Raw genomic sequence first — 16899 nt, 5'->3', positions numbered from 1 at the left:
GCATGGCGTCGCTGCAGGTCAGGCAGTTCCGCCATGCGCCAGCACTGCCCCCTTTTCCCTCTGGCCTTTCTGCAGAAGAAAGTTTTTTCAGGAACAAGCGACTCCTCCTTTACAGGTGCTCCTGGTGAGATGTTCACAGCACGTCTTTCCACACGAAGCCCAGCACCAAGTTGCATTCAGTACCTCCACTAAGTGATGGCCCAGCATCTCAACTGTGTTTATAACAACAAGCAAACAGAACACTAAATAGGCAAATGACTGACAGAAAATGGGTGGATTGTTTTTTCCCAAATGTCTACAGCATACATGCATCACTATACAATTGGGAAAAACTTTCTTTCAGAAAGAATTATTGGAAAATATATCAGACAGAAGAAAAAAGATTGCCAATAAACCCACTCCTCCACCGTGTCCCTGCCATCAGTCAGAGCCTGGACAGAGAAAGGCCAGAAGGAGGAGGGGCCCAGGGCCAGCTGGCAGCTGTGGCGACCTCCCAGTCCCATCAGACCCACTGCGGGAGACCAGGAGACCTACCCAAAGGTGAGGTTGCCGTGGTAGGTGACCATTCCCAAAACATTAAGGAAATGTTTTCTGGGAAAGGTTTCCACAGAATTCCTAGAGTAACATTTCCCCTCCTTCTGCTTGCTAATAGAAGGGTAGGCTTTGGAACCAAGCAGGCCTTGTAGTCAAACCCTGACTCTACCTTTAGTGCTGCAACTGGGTGACTCCACCTCCAGCCTCACCTTCCTCACTTGAGCGACTTGAGCAAATCTCTCCACCTTTTTAAAAAATGTATTTTTTTATTGATTTCAGAGAGGAAAAGAGGGGGAGAGAAAGAAACATCAATGATGAGAAAGAATCATTGATCAGCTGCCTCCGGGCACATCCCCCACTGGGGATCGAGTCTGCAACCCAGGCATGTGTCCTGACCAGGGATCGAACCGGGGCCTCCTGGTTCATAGGTTAGCACTCAACCACTGAGCCACACCAGCAGGGCTCTCCACCTTTTGAAGCCTCAGCTTCCTCATTTAAAATGGGGGTAAGAAGACCTTCCTGTCAGCAGAGTGCAAGGATGAAATGCGACGGCACCAATCGCTTGGCAAATGGCAGATGTTCAATAAAATCATTTCTTAATTATACATGTAACAGGGTGGCTGTAGAAAAACGGGGAAAGGCTATGTTTAAAGAAAAATGTAAACCATTTTCTACAAATCGTGTAGGTAAGCTCCAAGTGCTATTCCTATGTGTTGCTACAGATGCTGCGTCTCAGCTTATGAGGGCAGCTCCATGTCACTGTTCATCGAACTGCCTCAAACTGGAGTGTCGGCACCGCAGTTTAAAGAGCCACCAGCCCCCAGAATGTCCCCGAAACCCTGTGGCTTCAAAGCCTAGTGAGCCAGGGCTGCACATGGGCACAGATGGACGCGCCAGCCACGTCCTATGACTTTTCCTGCTCTGCACCCCCAGCTGCTGTCCCAGGCCTAGAGGGGCCCAGGTTGACAGGCTGGGCAGCAGCTCTCCCCGCCTGGCTGAGGAGCTCTGCACAGCAGAGTGCCCTCCCTCACAAGCCCTCTGCTTTACTTTTAAGCAGCTCCTGTAACAAGGTAATAACTAGTTGAGAAATCACTTACATCTGCTGAAAAAATGGGCAGTATTCACTCATTATCTTGATAGTTGGTCTGCAATCCAGACGGGGCTCAAGTCAAGACACCCAAGGACGAAGAAACTCAACTTATTAAATATTCAAAGAAGGGAGGGAAGTACCTCTCTAACAGGAAGCTCCCCGGGTCCTGACAGGACAACCAAATATTTCTAACACTGACTTTGGTGAGAAACATACCTCCAAACAAAACCACTTAAAAAAATGTTTTTATTGATTTCAGAGAGAGGAAGGGAGATTGAGAGAGAGATAGAAACACCGTTCGGCTGCCCCCTGCACGCCCCTTTCTGGGGATCAAGCCTGCAGCCCACGCATACACCCTGACAGGGAACCAAATGGTGACCTCCCAGTGCCTGGGTCAGCTCAATCCACTGTGCCACACTGACCAGCACAAAACCACTTTCTTAGAAAGGTCACTCCTCTCACCTATGCCATTCTTACCCCATAAAGGCCTCCTACATCCACCCCTCTGCCCGCCCACTGCCACAGTCAGCTGACCTGCCTTCCCCTCAGACATCCTGGCCTTCCCACGAAGCCCTCTGCCACCGCCACTGCCTCTGCACTGTCCGGCTACATCCCAGAGGATCCCTGCTGCCCTTGGGCCAGGTCAAGTCCTGACCAAGGTCCTGAGGCCCCTGCTCTGTGCTGGCCTCTCCCCCGACCAGCTCTCCTCTCTGCAGCCCTGTTGCAGCCCCTCCGGGCTCTGGCCACGGCCCCTCGTCCCTCCACCTAGTAGCTCCCGGCTGACTCCCAGTCGCAGACCAGGGCCGATGCCGGACACCCTGTGCCAGGACACCCTGTGGGGCCCTGAGCTTCTGCGCAGCAGTCATCCCAGGTGGAAGGTGTGCTTGTGACTGGAATAGCAATGGCTTTCCCTCGAGACTTCCAGTGTCCAGCATAGCGAGGCATTGGCTCATGGTCTCCTGTATCCCCGCACCCAGCAGGCAGGCCTGGTCCCACACAGCAGATGTGTGGATCTTTGCTGAACAATGAATGAAACCTCACCTAGCTTCCTGTGTTAGGCCCAGGCCCTCTCTATGCCTCCAGGCTGTTAAAAGGACAGACATCTTTCCCAGAAATGCAAAACCTGCTGCAACCGGTGGGAACAACCAGGTCTCAGCATCAGAGAGGCCCGCTGCGAGCAAGTGGGCTCCTGGCTGATGGCTGGCACCCTCAGCCTGCTGGCCGGCCCTCTGAAGACTTGCATCCTCACTTATAAAGCTGGGTTTCTTGGGGGCCTTATTGCACAGGCCAATCTTGATATTTACATATGAACTGAAATGTACAAAAGTCCACCAGAAACGTGCCTGGCACACAACAGGCGCAGAGTAAGATGTTTCTCACAAGGATGAGAGCCCCCGTCCACCTGGTCTAAGCCAGTTAGCCCTGCTGCTGATACGAGGTGACCAAGCAGCCACTCTAACTCGGGGCACCCTCTGCCCGCTTCCGGCGCCAGCACCGCTGTGTGTGCTGCACTGGCCAGGCGGAGCCCTGCTCCCAGAGCTGATCTATGTTTGAATTAAAAGCTAAGTGTTTTCAATATGTAAACGACATCTTCAGTGGCTATACAAATGGAGGTAAGACCGCTCACAGACACTGCTATGAAATGATCCTAGGAAACTAACCTTAAAGACCTACGCCGATTTAGAAATGAAGACATCTGTTTGGTGCATGACATCAAAACAATTCTCTGGTTAATGTGGGATATTAACCATTATAACTGCAATTCCCAGGCTTATAGGAAAGGCCTCAATGTCACCCCAATTCTTCACAGGAATACTGCTACATGTCTGCTGTGTTTGCAACTTTTAATATAGCGAACGAGCCCTAACCGGTTTGGCTCAGTGGATAGAGCGTCGGCCTGCCGACTGAAAGGTCCCACGTTCGATTCCGGTCAAGAGCATGTACCTTGGTTGTGGGCACATCCCCATTAGGGGGTGTGCAGGAGGCAGCTGATCGATGTTTCTCTATCATTGATGTTTCTAACTCTCTATCCTCTCCCTTCCTCTCTATAAAAATATCAATAAAATATATTAAAAAACAAACAAAAAGAACTGTGGATCTCTTTATAAAAAATAAATAAATAAGTACATTTACCTAAAGTTTAAAAAATATATATAGCTAACGACAACAACAACAACGATGACAATACTCATCGTTATAAGTACTATTTATTGAGTTTCTATAATAGGTCAGGTGTGTGCGAGGCCACATATCTACCCCTACATTGTCTTTAATCTTCAAAACAATTCTGCGAAGGTATTATTTCCATTTTCAGATGAGAACACTGAGGCTCAGAAAGGTCAGTGACTTTTCTAAGATGCAAATGTGGGATTTGAGACATCTGTCTGTGCTGTTCTACTACTCTGAGGGAAGTCACCTCAAAGTTCGACTTAAAAGTTAGTGTCTTTAATATGTAAAAATATCTTCCGTAGCTGTACAAACGAAATTTAACTCTCTTAGGAATGAAGGCAGCCACAACAGCAATATTTACAATAGCGAAATTTTGAAAAAAGTGCCCAATAAGAAATTACCTAAATTATGTAGCTAATCATCCTATATAATAAAAGCCTAATATGCAAATTACCCAAACAGCAGAACTACAGCGGTAGACCGGTCACTATAATATGCACAGACCACCAGGGGGCAGACACTCAACATAGGGAGCTGCCCCCAGCCCGCAGGCCCCAGGCAAGCCAAGGTGGGTGCCAGTGGGGGCCCCCCAATTGCCCTGCCTGTTGCCCCACAGATAGGCCCTGATCACCGGCCAGACCTAAGGACCCTTCCCGTGCATGAATTTCGTGCACCAGGCCTCTAGTATGTACAATCAGTTTATAACATATGGGGGATATGTTTATGATATAAAGTTAAGGAAAGAAAACAGAGACACATGAAAATAATTGCTGTGGAATATGATCTCACTTATGTAAAATTAAAGATAGGGATGCATTTTTGGTTTGATTCCTGGTCAGGACATATACGGGAAGCAACCTATTGATGTTTCTCTCTCACATAGATGTTTCTCTCCCTACCTTCCTCTCTACCTAAAATCAATAAAAACATGTCCTCTGGTAAGGATTAAAAAAACAAAACAAAAAACATTGACAAGAAAGATGACAACTGAAAATTCAAAAAAAACAAACAAACCAGAAAAGCAAAACAACCTTAATTTAAAAAAAGGAATAAAGTTGGAGGACTCACACTTTCTGATTTAAAAACTTACTAGAAAGCTACAATAATTGAGACAGTGTGGTACTGGCATAAGGAGAGACATATAGGTCAATGGAGTCAAATGAAAGTCCAGAAAAACTCTCACATTTATGACTAACTGATTTTCAGTAAGTGGGCCAGAGCCATTCAGTGGGGAAAGGACAGTCTGAACACACAGGGCTGGGACAACTGGATACCCATACGCAAAAGAATGGAGCAGTCCCTCTATCTCATACTGCAGACAAAATCAACACAAAATCCATCAAAGACCTGAAAGAAAGCACTAAAATCATAAAACTCTTAGAAAAAATCCAGTCTTTGTGACCCTGGATTAAACAATTGTTTCTTAGATATGACACCAAAAGCACAAAGCAACAAATGAAAAAAATAAATGACATTATCAAAATTAAAAATTCTTGTTCTTCAAAAGACACCTAGAAAGTGGAAAGATAACCATAAAACTCAAATCATGTGTCTGATAAGAGACTTGTATCTAGGACAGCCGTCGGCAAACTACGGCCCGCGGGCCGGATCCGGCCCGTTCGGCTGTTCTATCTGGCCCGCGGAGCCGAAAGAGCGGAGGGTTCTCTTGCTCTCCCCTCCGCTCCTTCACCAGCAGCAGTGTTAACACGGCAACGACGGGAAACACGGCCGCAGCTCCTTCTTCTGAGTGGGCAGATTTATATCCGCCCATTCAGTAGAAGGAACAACCTCTCAATCTTCCAGAGGCTCCTTGTAATGCCCGCGGACGCGTCTCCCGACATCACCCTGGGAATGCGTAGACACGTTATCCTGGTGAGGTAGGGAGACACGCCCCTGGAGAGCACAGTATCAGAGCCTTTCTGAGGTAAGATTAAGAGCTCTACTCAAACACAATTTTTTCCTGTTTTCACATTCTGTACATCACAATGACTTGTTAATAAAACAACAAAGACTTTCAGCTTTTAGGGCTTGTATCCACTGCAGTTTTTTTTCCCATTGCGGACGCGCGCAGCAGGGAAAAAGACACACAGAGGACATGTCACACTAGCCATGCTGCGGCTGCATTTTTTTGCTGATACGGATGCGGTATCAGTAACGCTACCATGGCCACTAACCACATGTGTTAGCGGCAAAACAAATGCATTTTGCGCTGCGTTTGCTTCTCCCCCTTGCGCCTGTAAAAATGCGTGCTACAGGGCATTTGTGTTAACATGCACCACTGCACATTAGCATCAACGCAAACATGATGGAAACCTGTGTAGCCTTCATTAACTCTAGCTGTGCTGCATTGCAGTACTGTACCACACTGCAACGGCAGCACGGCTAGTGTGAACGAACCCTAATTCAGTGGGTTGAACAAAAAGATTGTATAGAAATGTGATGAACTAAAGATTTTATTACAAAATCGCTTAATTTCAGGGTTTCAGAAGTAATTGGACAAATGAAAAACTGAAAATCAAATGTTCATATCTAATACTTGGATGAAACCCTTTCCTGGTAATGACAGCCTGAAGTCTTGTACTTATGGACATCACCAGATGCTGGGTTTTCTCCTTTGTAATGCTCTGCCAGGTTGTCACAGTAGGGGTATATATATAAATATCCTGCCATTTCCAGCTTTTAATAACAAAAACTGTTGCAATGGGCATTTAAAATTGGCACTTGGTTGTTTTTATAGAGTCCAGTGGATGCAATCTGACATTGGTAATGGGCTCTTTCACACTATGTGCACTGCAGCTGTTTTTTGCCAGTAACAGAAGTGCTAGTGGTAACTACTGGTTACCCATGTTTTGCACTGCCCTAGCACCTCCCATACAAGTGTGTCTGGAAGACATAGCAATGTGTAGCTATGTGTGTTACCATAAACAAAGGGCCTGTGTGAAAGATACACAGGTTTCCTATGGAGGAAAGGGGTTGTTCTCTATGGTCAGGGTGTGCCTCTGTCCCATGTCTGAACTTTTTCAGATGATTTTGTTATATATATATTTTTTAGAAGACCAAAAATGTTATAGTAGAGTAAATTTAATCACTTGTTTTTATACTTTACTGTCTTATTTTAGTAAAGAGTTTAATAAGAGAACGGTACTGTTGGTTTTAGCCCAATATTAAACATGAGTGGACCAAAGAAAAGGAAAGTGGACAGTGAATGCCGAGTGTTTAAGAGGGAGTGGACAACAAAATATTTTTTCACCCAAGTCCGATCAATGCCGGTATGTCTGATATGCCAGGAAACACTTGCAGTCTTCAAAGAGTACAATCTCAGCCGTCACTTTGCCACAAAGCATGGCAACTATGCTAGCAAGCAGTCACCTCAAGAACGGGAGGCTACTGCACAGAGGTTGATGGCTAAATTACAGGCTCAGCAAAATGTCTTTCACAGACAAACTGCAATTCAAGAGACAACTACCAAAGCAAGTTTTATGCTATCATTCAAATTAGCAAAAGCTAGAAAACCTCTCTCTGAAGGCGAGTTTTTGGAAGAATGTATGATAGAGACAGCAGGTCTCTTGTGTCCAGAGAGCAAAGGCAAGTTTGAAAAACTCAGCTTATCGCGCAGGACAGTGACTCGGCGAGTGGAACTGATTGATGAAGACTTGGCCAGCAAGTTAAATAGTAAGGCAGAGTTCTTTAAGTTTTATTCACTAGCATTGGATGAAAGTAATGACGTAAAGGACACTGCTCAGCTCTTAATTTTTATCTGAGGGATTAGTGACAATTTTGAAATTATGGAGGAGTTTTTAGCCATGGAGCCACTGAAAGGAAAAACACGGGGAGAGGACTTGTATGACCGGGTGTCTACTGTCATCAAGAAAATGAAGCTACCGCCGAAACCGGTTTGGCTCACTGGATAGAGCGTCGGCCTGTGGACTGAAGGGTCCCGGGTTCGATTCCGGTCAAGGGCATGTACCTTGGTTGTGGGCACATCCCCAGTGGGGGGCGTGCAGGAGGCAGCTGGTCGATGTTTCTCTCTCATCGATGTTTCTAGCTCTCTATCCCTCTCCCTTCCTCTCTGTAAAAAAAATCAATAAAATATATTAAAAAAAAAAAAAAAAGAAAGAAAATGAAGCTACCATGGAGTAAATTTGCTAATGTCACGACAGATGGATCTCCAAATTTAACTGGAAAAAATGTTGGACTGCTAAAAAGAATTCAGGATAAAGTGAAAGAGGAGAACCCTAACCAAGATGTTATTTTTCTTCACTGTATTATTCACCAGGAATCATTGTGCAAGTCTATATTACAACTTAATCATGTTGTTAATCCAGTAGTAAAGCTTGTTAATTTCATTCGAGCAAAGGGACTTCAGCACCGTCAGTTTATTAAGTTTCTGGAGGAAACTGATGCGGATCACCACGACTTACTTTACCACTCTCGTGTCCGCTGGTTGAGTTTGGGCAAAGTTTCCAACGAGTGTGGGAGCTCAAAGAAGAGATTGGTGCATTTTTGAAATTAAAGGGGAAGTCTGACGAATTTACTGAGCTGAGTGACAAGAATTGGCTGTGTGACTTTGCATTTGCTGTAGATATATTTTCACATTTGAATGAGCTAAATGTGAAGCTACAGGGAAAAGATCAGTATGTACATGACATGTACACTAATGTGAAAGCCTTTAATTCAAAGCTGATTTTCTTTTCCAGACAAATTTCAGACAAAGTCTTCACTCATTTTGCCACACTAGCCACACAGAAGGAGACCATCCAAAACGTGAAGAAATACAGCAAATCACTGGATGACCTGCATGCAGAATTCTGTCGTCGGTTTTCTGATGTTGAAAAAATTGACCAGTCACTTCAACTGGTGGCCTGTCCTTTGTCACAAAACCCTGAAACAGCACCAGAAGAGGTGCAACTGGAACTCATCGATCTTCAGTCTGACTTTGTCCTAAAGGAGAAATTCAGCTCTCTTGAACTAAGAGACTTTTATGCTTCACTTAATGAAGCCACTTTCCAAACATCCGGAGGATGGCACAGAAGATACTGGTGCTGTTTGGGTCAACCTATGTTTGTGAGCAGACATTTAGCGTCATGAACATCAACAAAGCCCCTCACAGATCCAGCTTAACTGACGAACACCTCAGATCTATCCTGAGAATAGCCACAACAAAACTAACTCCAGACTTTGATGCATTAGCTAAAAAAGGAGACCAACAACACTGTTCCCACTGAAGTTGATGTTTTAAAGACCAAAAACCTTTTAACCCAGTCTACATTGCCATCTACATCTACGTCCCGGGCATAATTTGGAAGTTGCACTAAAGAAAATGTTTAATTTACTGTTTACACATTTTGTTCTTTGCTATTTGTTTTAGTTTTAAATTATTTTATTATATTTAAGTTTAATTTGAAAGGCTTTTGTACCTTTCCTTTGTTAGGCAATTTTATTTTGCCTTTGCCATCTTCAATATAAGGTATGTTATTGTGCTATGGTTCCTCCATTTTTTGAAGTTTCAAATTATAATAATTAGTGTTTACATTCTTCTTGTTAAAATGTTTGAAATGAATAAAACTATTGAAATAAAAAAAAAAGACCGTACCCTTTTATGTAATGATGTTTACTTTGAATTTATATTAGTTCATACAAACACTCCATCCATGCTTTTGTTCTGGCCCTCCGGTCCAGTTTAAGAACCCATTGTGGCCCTCGAGTCAAAAAGTTTGCCAACCCCTGATCTAGGATATATAAAGAGCTCTTAAAACTCATCAATGAAAAGACAATCCAATTAAAAAGGCAAAGGATCTGAACAGATGCCCAGAAGAGGCACAGGAAGCTGGGCAACATCTCCAGGCTCTGTGGAAACCCGACTTAAACCCAACGCGACCCCACCACACCCATGGGGTCGGCCGTATCCTATGGAGGGTGACAAGTCAGTGTGGACGCCCAGAAGCTGGAGCCTCACATGGTGCTGGCAGGAATGCATGTGGCTCTGAATATAGATGGGAATAGTCTGGCTGTTACGCAAACAGCTGAACCTAAAGTAGGTCACCCTACGACCCTGCGATTACACTCCTAGGTATAGATCCAAGGGAAATGAAAACATATGTCCACACAAAACCTGCACACCAATGTGTGTAGCAGCACTATTTGCACAGCCACAAAGGAGAAACAATTCAACGTCACTGCTGAGGAATGGATGGCCATGCCATGGAAGGGACTGGTCACCCCCACCTTCCGATATGGAAGCCTATGGGACACGGGGCTTTTCAGGAGGTGAATGAGGTTAATGAGGTCACAGGGTGGAACCCCAAGCCAACAGAATTAGTCCCCAAATAAGTAGGAGGAGATACCAGCACTCTCCCCTCCACTTTGCGAGGACACAGTGGAGGGCAGCTTCTGCGAGCCAGGAGGAGAGCTCTCACCCAAACCCAGCCCGTGGGCACCTGGCCTCGGCTGCGGCGTTCAGGCCATGGGGAATGAATGCCTGCTGCCTAACCTCCAGGCTGTGGCAGCCGCGCTAATTCAAGCCATGATTGCTACTGCCTCAACATGGACGCCCCTGGAAAACATGGTGCTAAGTGACAGAAGCCCATCTCAAGGGCAGATCTAGAGACAGAAGGGTGATGAGGAGCGGCTGCCGGGGGAGGGTCTGGCGAGCATGGCTGGGGGAGCAGGGTTTCTTTGGGGGATGATGACAATGTGCGAACATTGTCTGTAGCAATGGTTGCAAATCCTGTGAATATACTGAATTGTACACCTTGAATTTTATGACATATTAATTATATCTCAAAAAGCTGTTTTTTAAAAAAGAAGGATGCCATTTCAATAGTGGTCATCTCTGGGTGTGAGGCCTACAATGACTTACTTTTTTGAGGAATTCTCCACAAAGAACAAATATTACTTGTATAATCAGTTAAGAAGAAAGTAATTTTTGAAAATTCTGTTAAAACAAATGCCAGCAGTATTCACCTTTTCTACAAAATGGATAAAACTCACCCTCTGCGGAGTGGACACACCACGCCCTAGTCACAGCTTCTGAGAGCCCACGTTCTTCCACAGCCATGGTCCCGTGGGAGAGGCACAGCCCCTGTGTTGCAAACAAGACAAATGCCTGTTTTCCCCCTTAATGTTTGTATAGCCTGCTTCCTCTATGAACGGGTTTGAGACCAGTGTACAACCAAATCTATACTAATAATAGAGGAATATGCAAATTGTCCAGGATGCTATCACAGTAACAGTAACGACTAGCAGGCTGCCTGGGGCGACAAGGCCGGCAGGGGGGCATTTGGGGGCGACCAAATGGCTGAACAGCAGGCTGCGTGGGGTGACCAGGCTGGCAGGGGGGGTTAGTGAGGGACGACCAAACGACTGAACCGCAGGCTGTGTAGGGCGACTACGCCGGCAGGGGGGGGGGCAGTCAGGGGCGACCAGGCCAGCAGGGGGGCAGTTAGGGGTGACTAGGGCGGCAGTGGGGGGCATTTGGGGGCGACCAGGCCGGCAGGGGGGGAAGTAGGGGGCAACCAGGCCATCAGGGGGGGCAGTAAGGGGCAACCAGGCCAGCTGGGGGGCAGTTAGGGGCGACCAAGCCAGTGGGGTGGGAGGGAAGTTGGGGGCAACCAGGCTGGCAGTAGGGGGCAGTTGGGGCGATCAGGCAGGCAGGCAGGTGGGCAGTTAGGAGCCAGAGGTCCCAGATTGTGAGAGGGATGGATCGGGCCTAAACCAACAGTCGGACATCCCCCAAGGGGTCCCGGATTGGAGAGGGTGCAGGCTGGGCTGAGGGGAATCCCCCCATGCATGAATTTTGTGCACCAGGCTTCTAGTATAGTTAATAAAGAAAGAAAAGAGAACCACATCTGAAGAGAAGTGGAGTAACCAGGAGAATCCATAAGTTGCAATAAATGAGCTTTACGTGGGACTTGGAGGTTCCTGGCAGATAGGGCAAAAGGGGGTGTTGGGAAAGAAGCAAACTGTTTCCTCAAGGGAAGCAACATCCTCCCTGGTAAATAACCACCTGCTAAATAACATTTCTTTCTTTTATAAAATTTATTTCAGAGAGGAAGGGAGAGGGAGGGAGAGATAGAAACATCACTGACGAAAGAGAATCAGTGATCGGCTGCCTTCTGCACGCCCCCCACTGGGGATCAAGCCCACAACCCAGGCATGTGCCTGACTGGGAATCGAATGCATCCCCTTACTCCCTCCTGCACAGAGGAGACAAAGGCAGGTACGTTGACGTTCCCTGTATACCAAAGCATTCTCGGTGACAGCGTGGTTGTGACTTTTTTGACCTGATACTTTCCTGTACTTTCATAATGAGGACAAGGGGACAAGGAACCAGTCTGTCCTTAACATCAAGCTCCCTCTCTACACCTTTCGATGTTTCCACGTCCTGGACTATGAGTGTTGAGTCTGGAAGGTGGCAGGCACTTTAGCTGCTCAGGTCTTGTATTTAGAGCCTAAGAGTGAATGCCAAGCATCAGCAGGGCTGGCCTGGTGCTTGGAGAGAGGGTAGGCCTTAGACAGGCGGGCCATTGCCCTTTAAAGCGGCCAACAGGTTTAAAAGAGCAGGTGCTTCACGTCCAGCGACTTAACCAGAAGCTGAGTCCTGATGGGCCGGCACCAACACCTCTCCCCAGCATGTTACCTCCATAGAGAACATGTGTGCACTGCCGCAGAATAAGGGCAAGAGGCAGGGCTGTGGATTTAAGCTGCCTGGTTCTGCTTCTTCTTTGCTGTGTGGCCTAGGTACAGCCTTCAACCTCTCCGTGCTTTCTGCACTGACAGAATGGGGGCCCACCCAAAGGCTGCTATGCAGGAGCTGCTGTGGAGAAGCAGGAACTGCACTCAGTGCTGCCTTGCAGGAAGCAGACAGTGAGCGTGAACAACCTTTGTTACTATTTTAGAAAATATAAATAATCAAAAAAATGATCACCTGCATTTCTCTTTTAGGAAAAAATAACAAAACAAACAAACAAAAACAGGCAGAAACAGATCCACCCATCAAGTGCCTGCATTACCGCCACTAGAGCATGCAGCTGCCTGCCGGGTGGAACTCAGCATGCTCTGTTTCCACCCTCACCTTGTCATGTGCAAGCGCAGATTCCCTGTGCGGCTCGTTCGCAGGGACATTGGGTTACTGTGGGCACACCTGGTGCAGAGAGCGCTTGCCAGCCAGATGCCAAGGGAAGGGCACTGTGCACAGACTCCGCCAGTCGCCTGGCAGTTCTGCCCGAACAGCCCCACCTGCAGGCCGGCACTGGCCAGCAGAGGACCAGCAGTGACACCGCGGGCAGAGAGAGTCCCTGCTGTCCTGGAACCCAGGTTCTGGTGCAGCCACACAGACAACAGCAAAACACATTATTAAACCCTGGGTGACCCAACGAACATCATCACCACCACTTCCTGTCCATCCACCAGGCGTGCATGTGGCAATAAATGTGTGGACGCGGTCAGCTCTTTGTTATTTGGCCTGCAGAGCACATACTAGATGGAAACAGTAGGGCACAGGGGTGGGAGCCAGGTGGCCGGGAGGACCCCTGAGAAAGGGCTTCCTAATGTCCCAGCATTAGGAAAGGTTTCCCCAATCTGGAGAAAGGGCTGTGCGTAGATTCAATAAGGTGTCCAAGGACAAAAGATAATTTTGAAAGGCATTGGGGGTCAGAGGAGCTTCAGCTAAAGGAGCTAAAGACTACCCCTTGACTAAGGACCCCTGCTTTTATTAACACAATTTGTCCTAAGGCAAGGTGGAGACATACACTTCAAAGGGTAGGGTTTCAAAAGGTAGGGTTTACAGAAGCATTGTCAGATTGGGGAATAGCCTACAGCTGTTCAGATGTTTGGCCAACAGGAGGCAATAACATGCAGATTAAGATGCCCTGAGCTGTCTGGCAGCAGACAATCCTATTCAGGTTTGGGGAAATGCCTTTCAGCCATCCCAGATGATTCAGCCCTGCTGACATGCTGGAATTGGCTTCCGCAGGTGACACTCCACAGAGCCCTGAAGGTGAGGGAACAAGCCAGGTGGTAATTTGGGGTCTGTGCCTTCACTGCTTTCTCCCAATTTTTTATTGTGGTTAAATACAATTCACCATGAACCTTTTTAAATGGCCAGCGCAGGGCACTGGGCACATCGTGCACACGACTGTGCAGCCACCGACACCTCCGCGCTTTCTGGTCTTGCAGAGCTGACGCTGTCCCATCGCACACTCGCTCCCACTGTCCCTCCTCCCAGGCCCCGCAGCCTCACCCCACTCTCTGTAAGTCTGACCACTCTAGGCACCTCACATAACTGGAGTCACACGTATTTGTCCTTTTATGTCTGGCTTATTTCGCTTACATAATGTCCTCAGAGTTCATCCATGTTGTAGTGTACGTCAGAGTTTCCTTCTTAATAATATTCCCTTGTATGGACAGACCACAGTTTCCTTATCCATTCATCCATTAATGGACACTTGGCTTAATTCCACTTTTTGCCTATCATAAATAACACTGCTATGAACATGTGTGTACAAATATCTCATTGCTGGATCATATGGTAATTCTATTTTTAATTTTTAAAGAAACCACTTTATCTGCACCACTTTACATTCCTACCACCAACAATGCACAAGGGCTCCAATTTCTCCACATCTTTGCCATTACTTACTTTCTATTTTTTTTTCAATATATTTTATTGATTTTTTACAGAGAGGAAGGGAGAGGGAGAGAGAGTTAGAAACATTGATGAGAGAGAAACATCAATCAGCTGCCTCCTGCACACCCCCTACTGGGGATGTGCCAGCAACCAAGGTACATGCCCTTGACCGGAATCGAACCTGGGACCCTTGAGTCTGCAGGCCGATGCTCTAGCCACTGAGCCAAACTGGTTAGGGCCTACTTTCTATTTTTATAGTGTCCATCCTAATGGGTATGGGATCATCTGTGCCTTCATTTTTATTGTTTTTGTGACAGCTCTGTCAAGATATAACTCACATACCACAATAATGCACCTATTTAAAGTACATATTTCAATGGTTTTCAGTAAAATCACGGACAGGTGCAACCATCACTACAATAAATTTTACATTTCCATCACCCCAAAACCCGTTAGCTATCAGCCCTCATCCCCAGCCCTAGGCAACCGCCAACCCATGCTCTGCTCCTGTAGATTAGCCTGTTCTGGGCAGTTCACAGAAGTGGAATCACACTCCACGTGGCCTTCTATCTGCTTCTCCAAGGCGTGCCCGGCGGAGGCAATGCCAGCCCCTCGCTTGCTCTGTGGTGTGTCTCTGGGTGTGCCTGGAGAGTGTGAGCCCGGCCCCCCCTCCGCCTCCGCCTCCACCTGCTGGGTGCAGCCCCCAGAGGCCGTGAGAGCAGTGAGGCAGAGGGTGCAGCAGGAAGTATGAACTCTCTCAGCCCCGCACCAGCAGCTGTGCCCACCTCAGCTCCGCACCCGGCAGCTGTGCCCACCTCAGCCCTGCACCGGCAGCTGTGCCCACCTCAGCTCTGCACCCAGCAGCTGTGCCCACCTCAGCTCTGCACCCAGCAGCTGTGCCCAGGGCATGCGGCTCAGCCTTGGAGCCAGTCTCCTCCCTGCAGGACGGGTGCAATAACCGCTTCTACTTATTAAATCTGCTGTGAAGGTTAGAAATAACATGTAGGGTGCTTGGTGCTTAGTAGGCACTCAATAAATTGGAGCTTTTATGAGGATCATGATCTCTGCAGACATGCAGATTTACTTGGCAACTAAGGGACAGGCACATGGCTCTGCAGGCCGGGACGCCACAGGGCAGGAGCCATCCCCAGCCTCGCCCTCTTCGCTGCAATGTCCTTCAGAAGGAGTCACTCCTAGGTGTGATAGACCGAAGTGTGAAAGGAAAGCCTCCGTCTAGAGCAGCAGTCGCCAACCTTTTGGATCTCAAGGACCACCAGTGGACCACGGGTTGGCGACCGCTGGTCTAGAACATATGCTTCAAACACAGGATCAAACAAAATCTCCTTTCAACATCCCTATTCTTCAAAATTCTCCTTTCAACACCCCCACTATTTCTTCCAAATGCTCCTCAATGGCCAAATACCCAGTCCACCTCCCTCTTCCCCTCACCACCGAATTCTTACCCTCCACTCTCCCAACGAAAGCCCAGAACACCCCATCCGCTGCTTTTAGATCAAATTCCCAAACCAAAGTTGCCACCTGGCACCAGCAGCAGTTCTCTAAGGCTGGACCAGCCCCCAACAGGCTTCCTGTGCAGGCGGCAGGGGACACCATTGCAAGCCATGCAACACTGACAGGGGTTTCTCTCTCACAAAGGAGAGCGCGAGGCCCATCGAGCTGGTAAACTGCAGATTTGGGCCAGAAACTCAGATCCCTGGTTCTAACCCAAATGAAGCTGCATCAGTGAGAAGAGCCTCACGGAAGGGCTGGCACCCGGGTCTCACAGCGAGGCCACAGCATTAGGGTTCTGCTGACGTGGTCGTGGCACCTTCCTGCTAAGAGTGGATGTGCAAACCATGCCCTCCGGCTCTCACGGCCACGTCCTTCTGAAGGCCCATTTAGAACCACTGCTCTAGGAGACCACCTGGAAGAAACATCTCCTCTTGTTTTTCTTTCTTTTTAAACATATTTTTTTACAGAGAGGAAGGGAGAGGGATAGGGAGTTAGAAACATTGATGAGAGAGAAACATCGATCAGCTGCCTCCTGCACACCTACTGGGGATGTGCCCGCAACCAAGGTACATGCCCTTGACTGGTAGGCCTCTTGTTTTTCTTTACAGTTTAAAATACATATTACTAAAACCAGCCACCATTTATTCATCATCCACTCTGCACCAGGGGTCTGTTTAATACCATACAAGGCATTTAATCCTATTTAATCCCCACAGGAGCCCCCAGCCACACCCATGTGACACCCATGTGACCAGGGAGAGACAGACCTCCAGGTCGAGCAGCTCACCCAAGACCACAGATAAGAAGCAGGACTCCCTTTCAGTCAGACCCCAAAGCCAATATGCTTTTCTGTTTTTTAATCCTAACCTGAGGATATGTTTATTTTATTTATTTATTTATTTATTTATTTATTTATTTTTATTATTTTTTTTATTAAGGTATTATATGTGTACATATCTTATCATTG

At 47.2% G+C, this 16899-nt stretch overlaps 1 protein-coding gene across 6 annotated transcripts in view; it reads right to left on the bottom strand.

Annotated features, from left to right (window-relative positions):
• Nucleotides 1–16899, bottom strand: part of IQCK (IQ motif containing K) — a 140838-nt gene that overhangs the window by 22861 nt on the left and 101078 nt on the right. For 4 of the 6 annotated variants that reach the window (XM_080681865.1, XM_080681871.1, XM_080681870.1 and 1 more), the window contains one exon: nucleotides 10784–10874. The exons of the other annotated variants lie outside the window; for them this stretch is intronic. In XM_080681865.1, coding sequence (XP_080537991.1) covers nucleotides 10784–10874 — 91 coding nt within the window. The remainder of the gene's footprint in view (nucleotides 1–10783; nucleotides 10875–16899) is intronic. 6 annotated transcript variants of the gene reach the window in all.

This window comes from Plecotus auritus (assembly GCF_963455305.1).
Source record: "Plecotus auritus genome assembly, chromosome: 7".
Lineage (NCBI taxonomy): Eukaryota > Metazoa > Chordata > Mammalia > Chiroptera > Vespertilionidae > Plecotus > Plecotus auritus.
The sequence above is the reverse complement of the archived record's forward strand: the minus strand, read 5'-3'. Positions and strand labels throughout refer to the sequence as shown.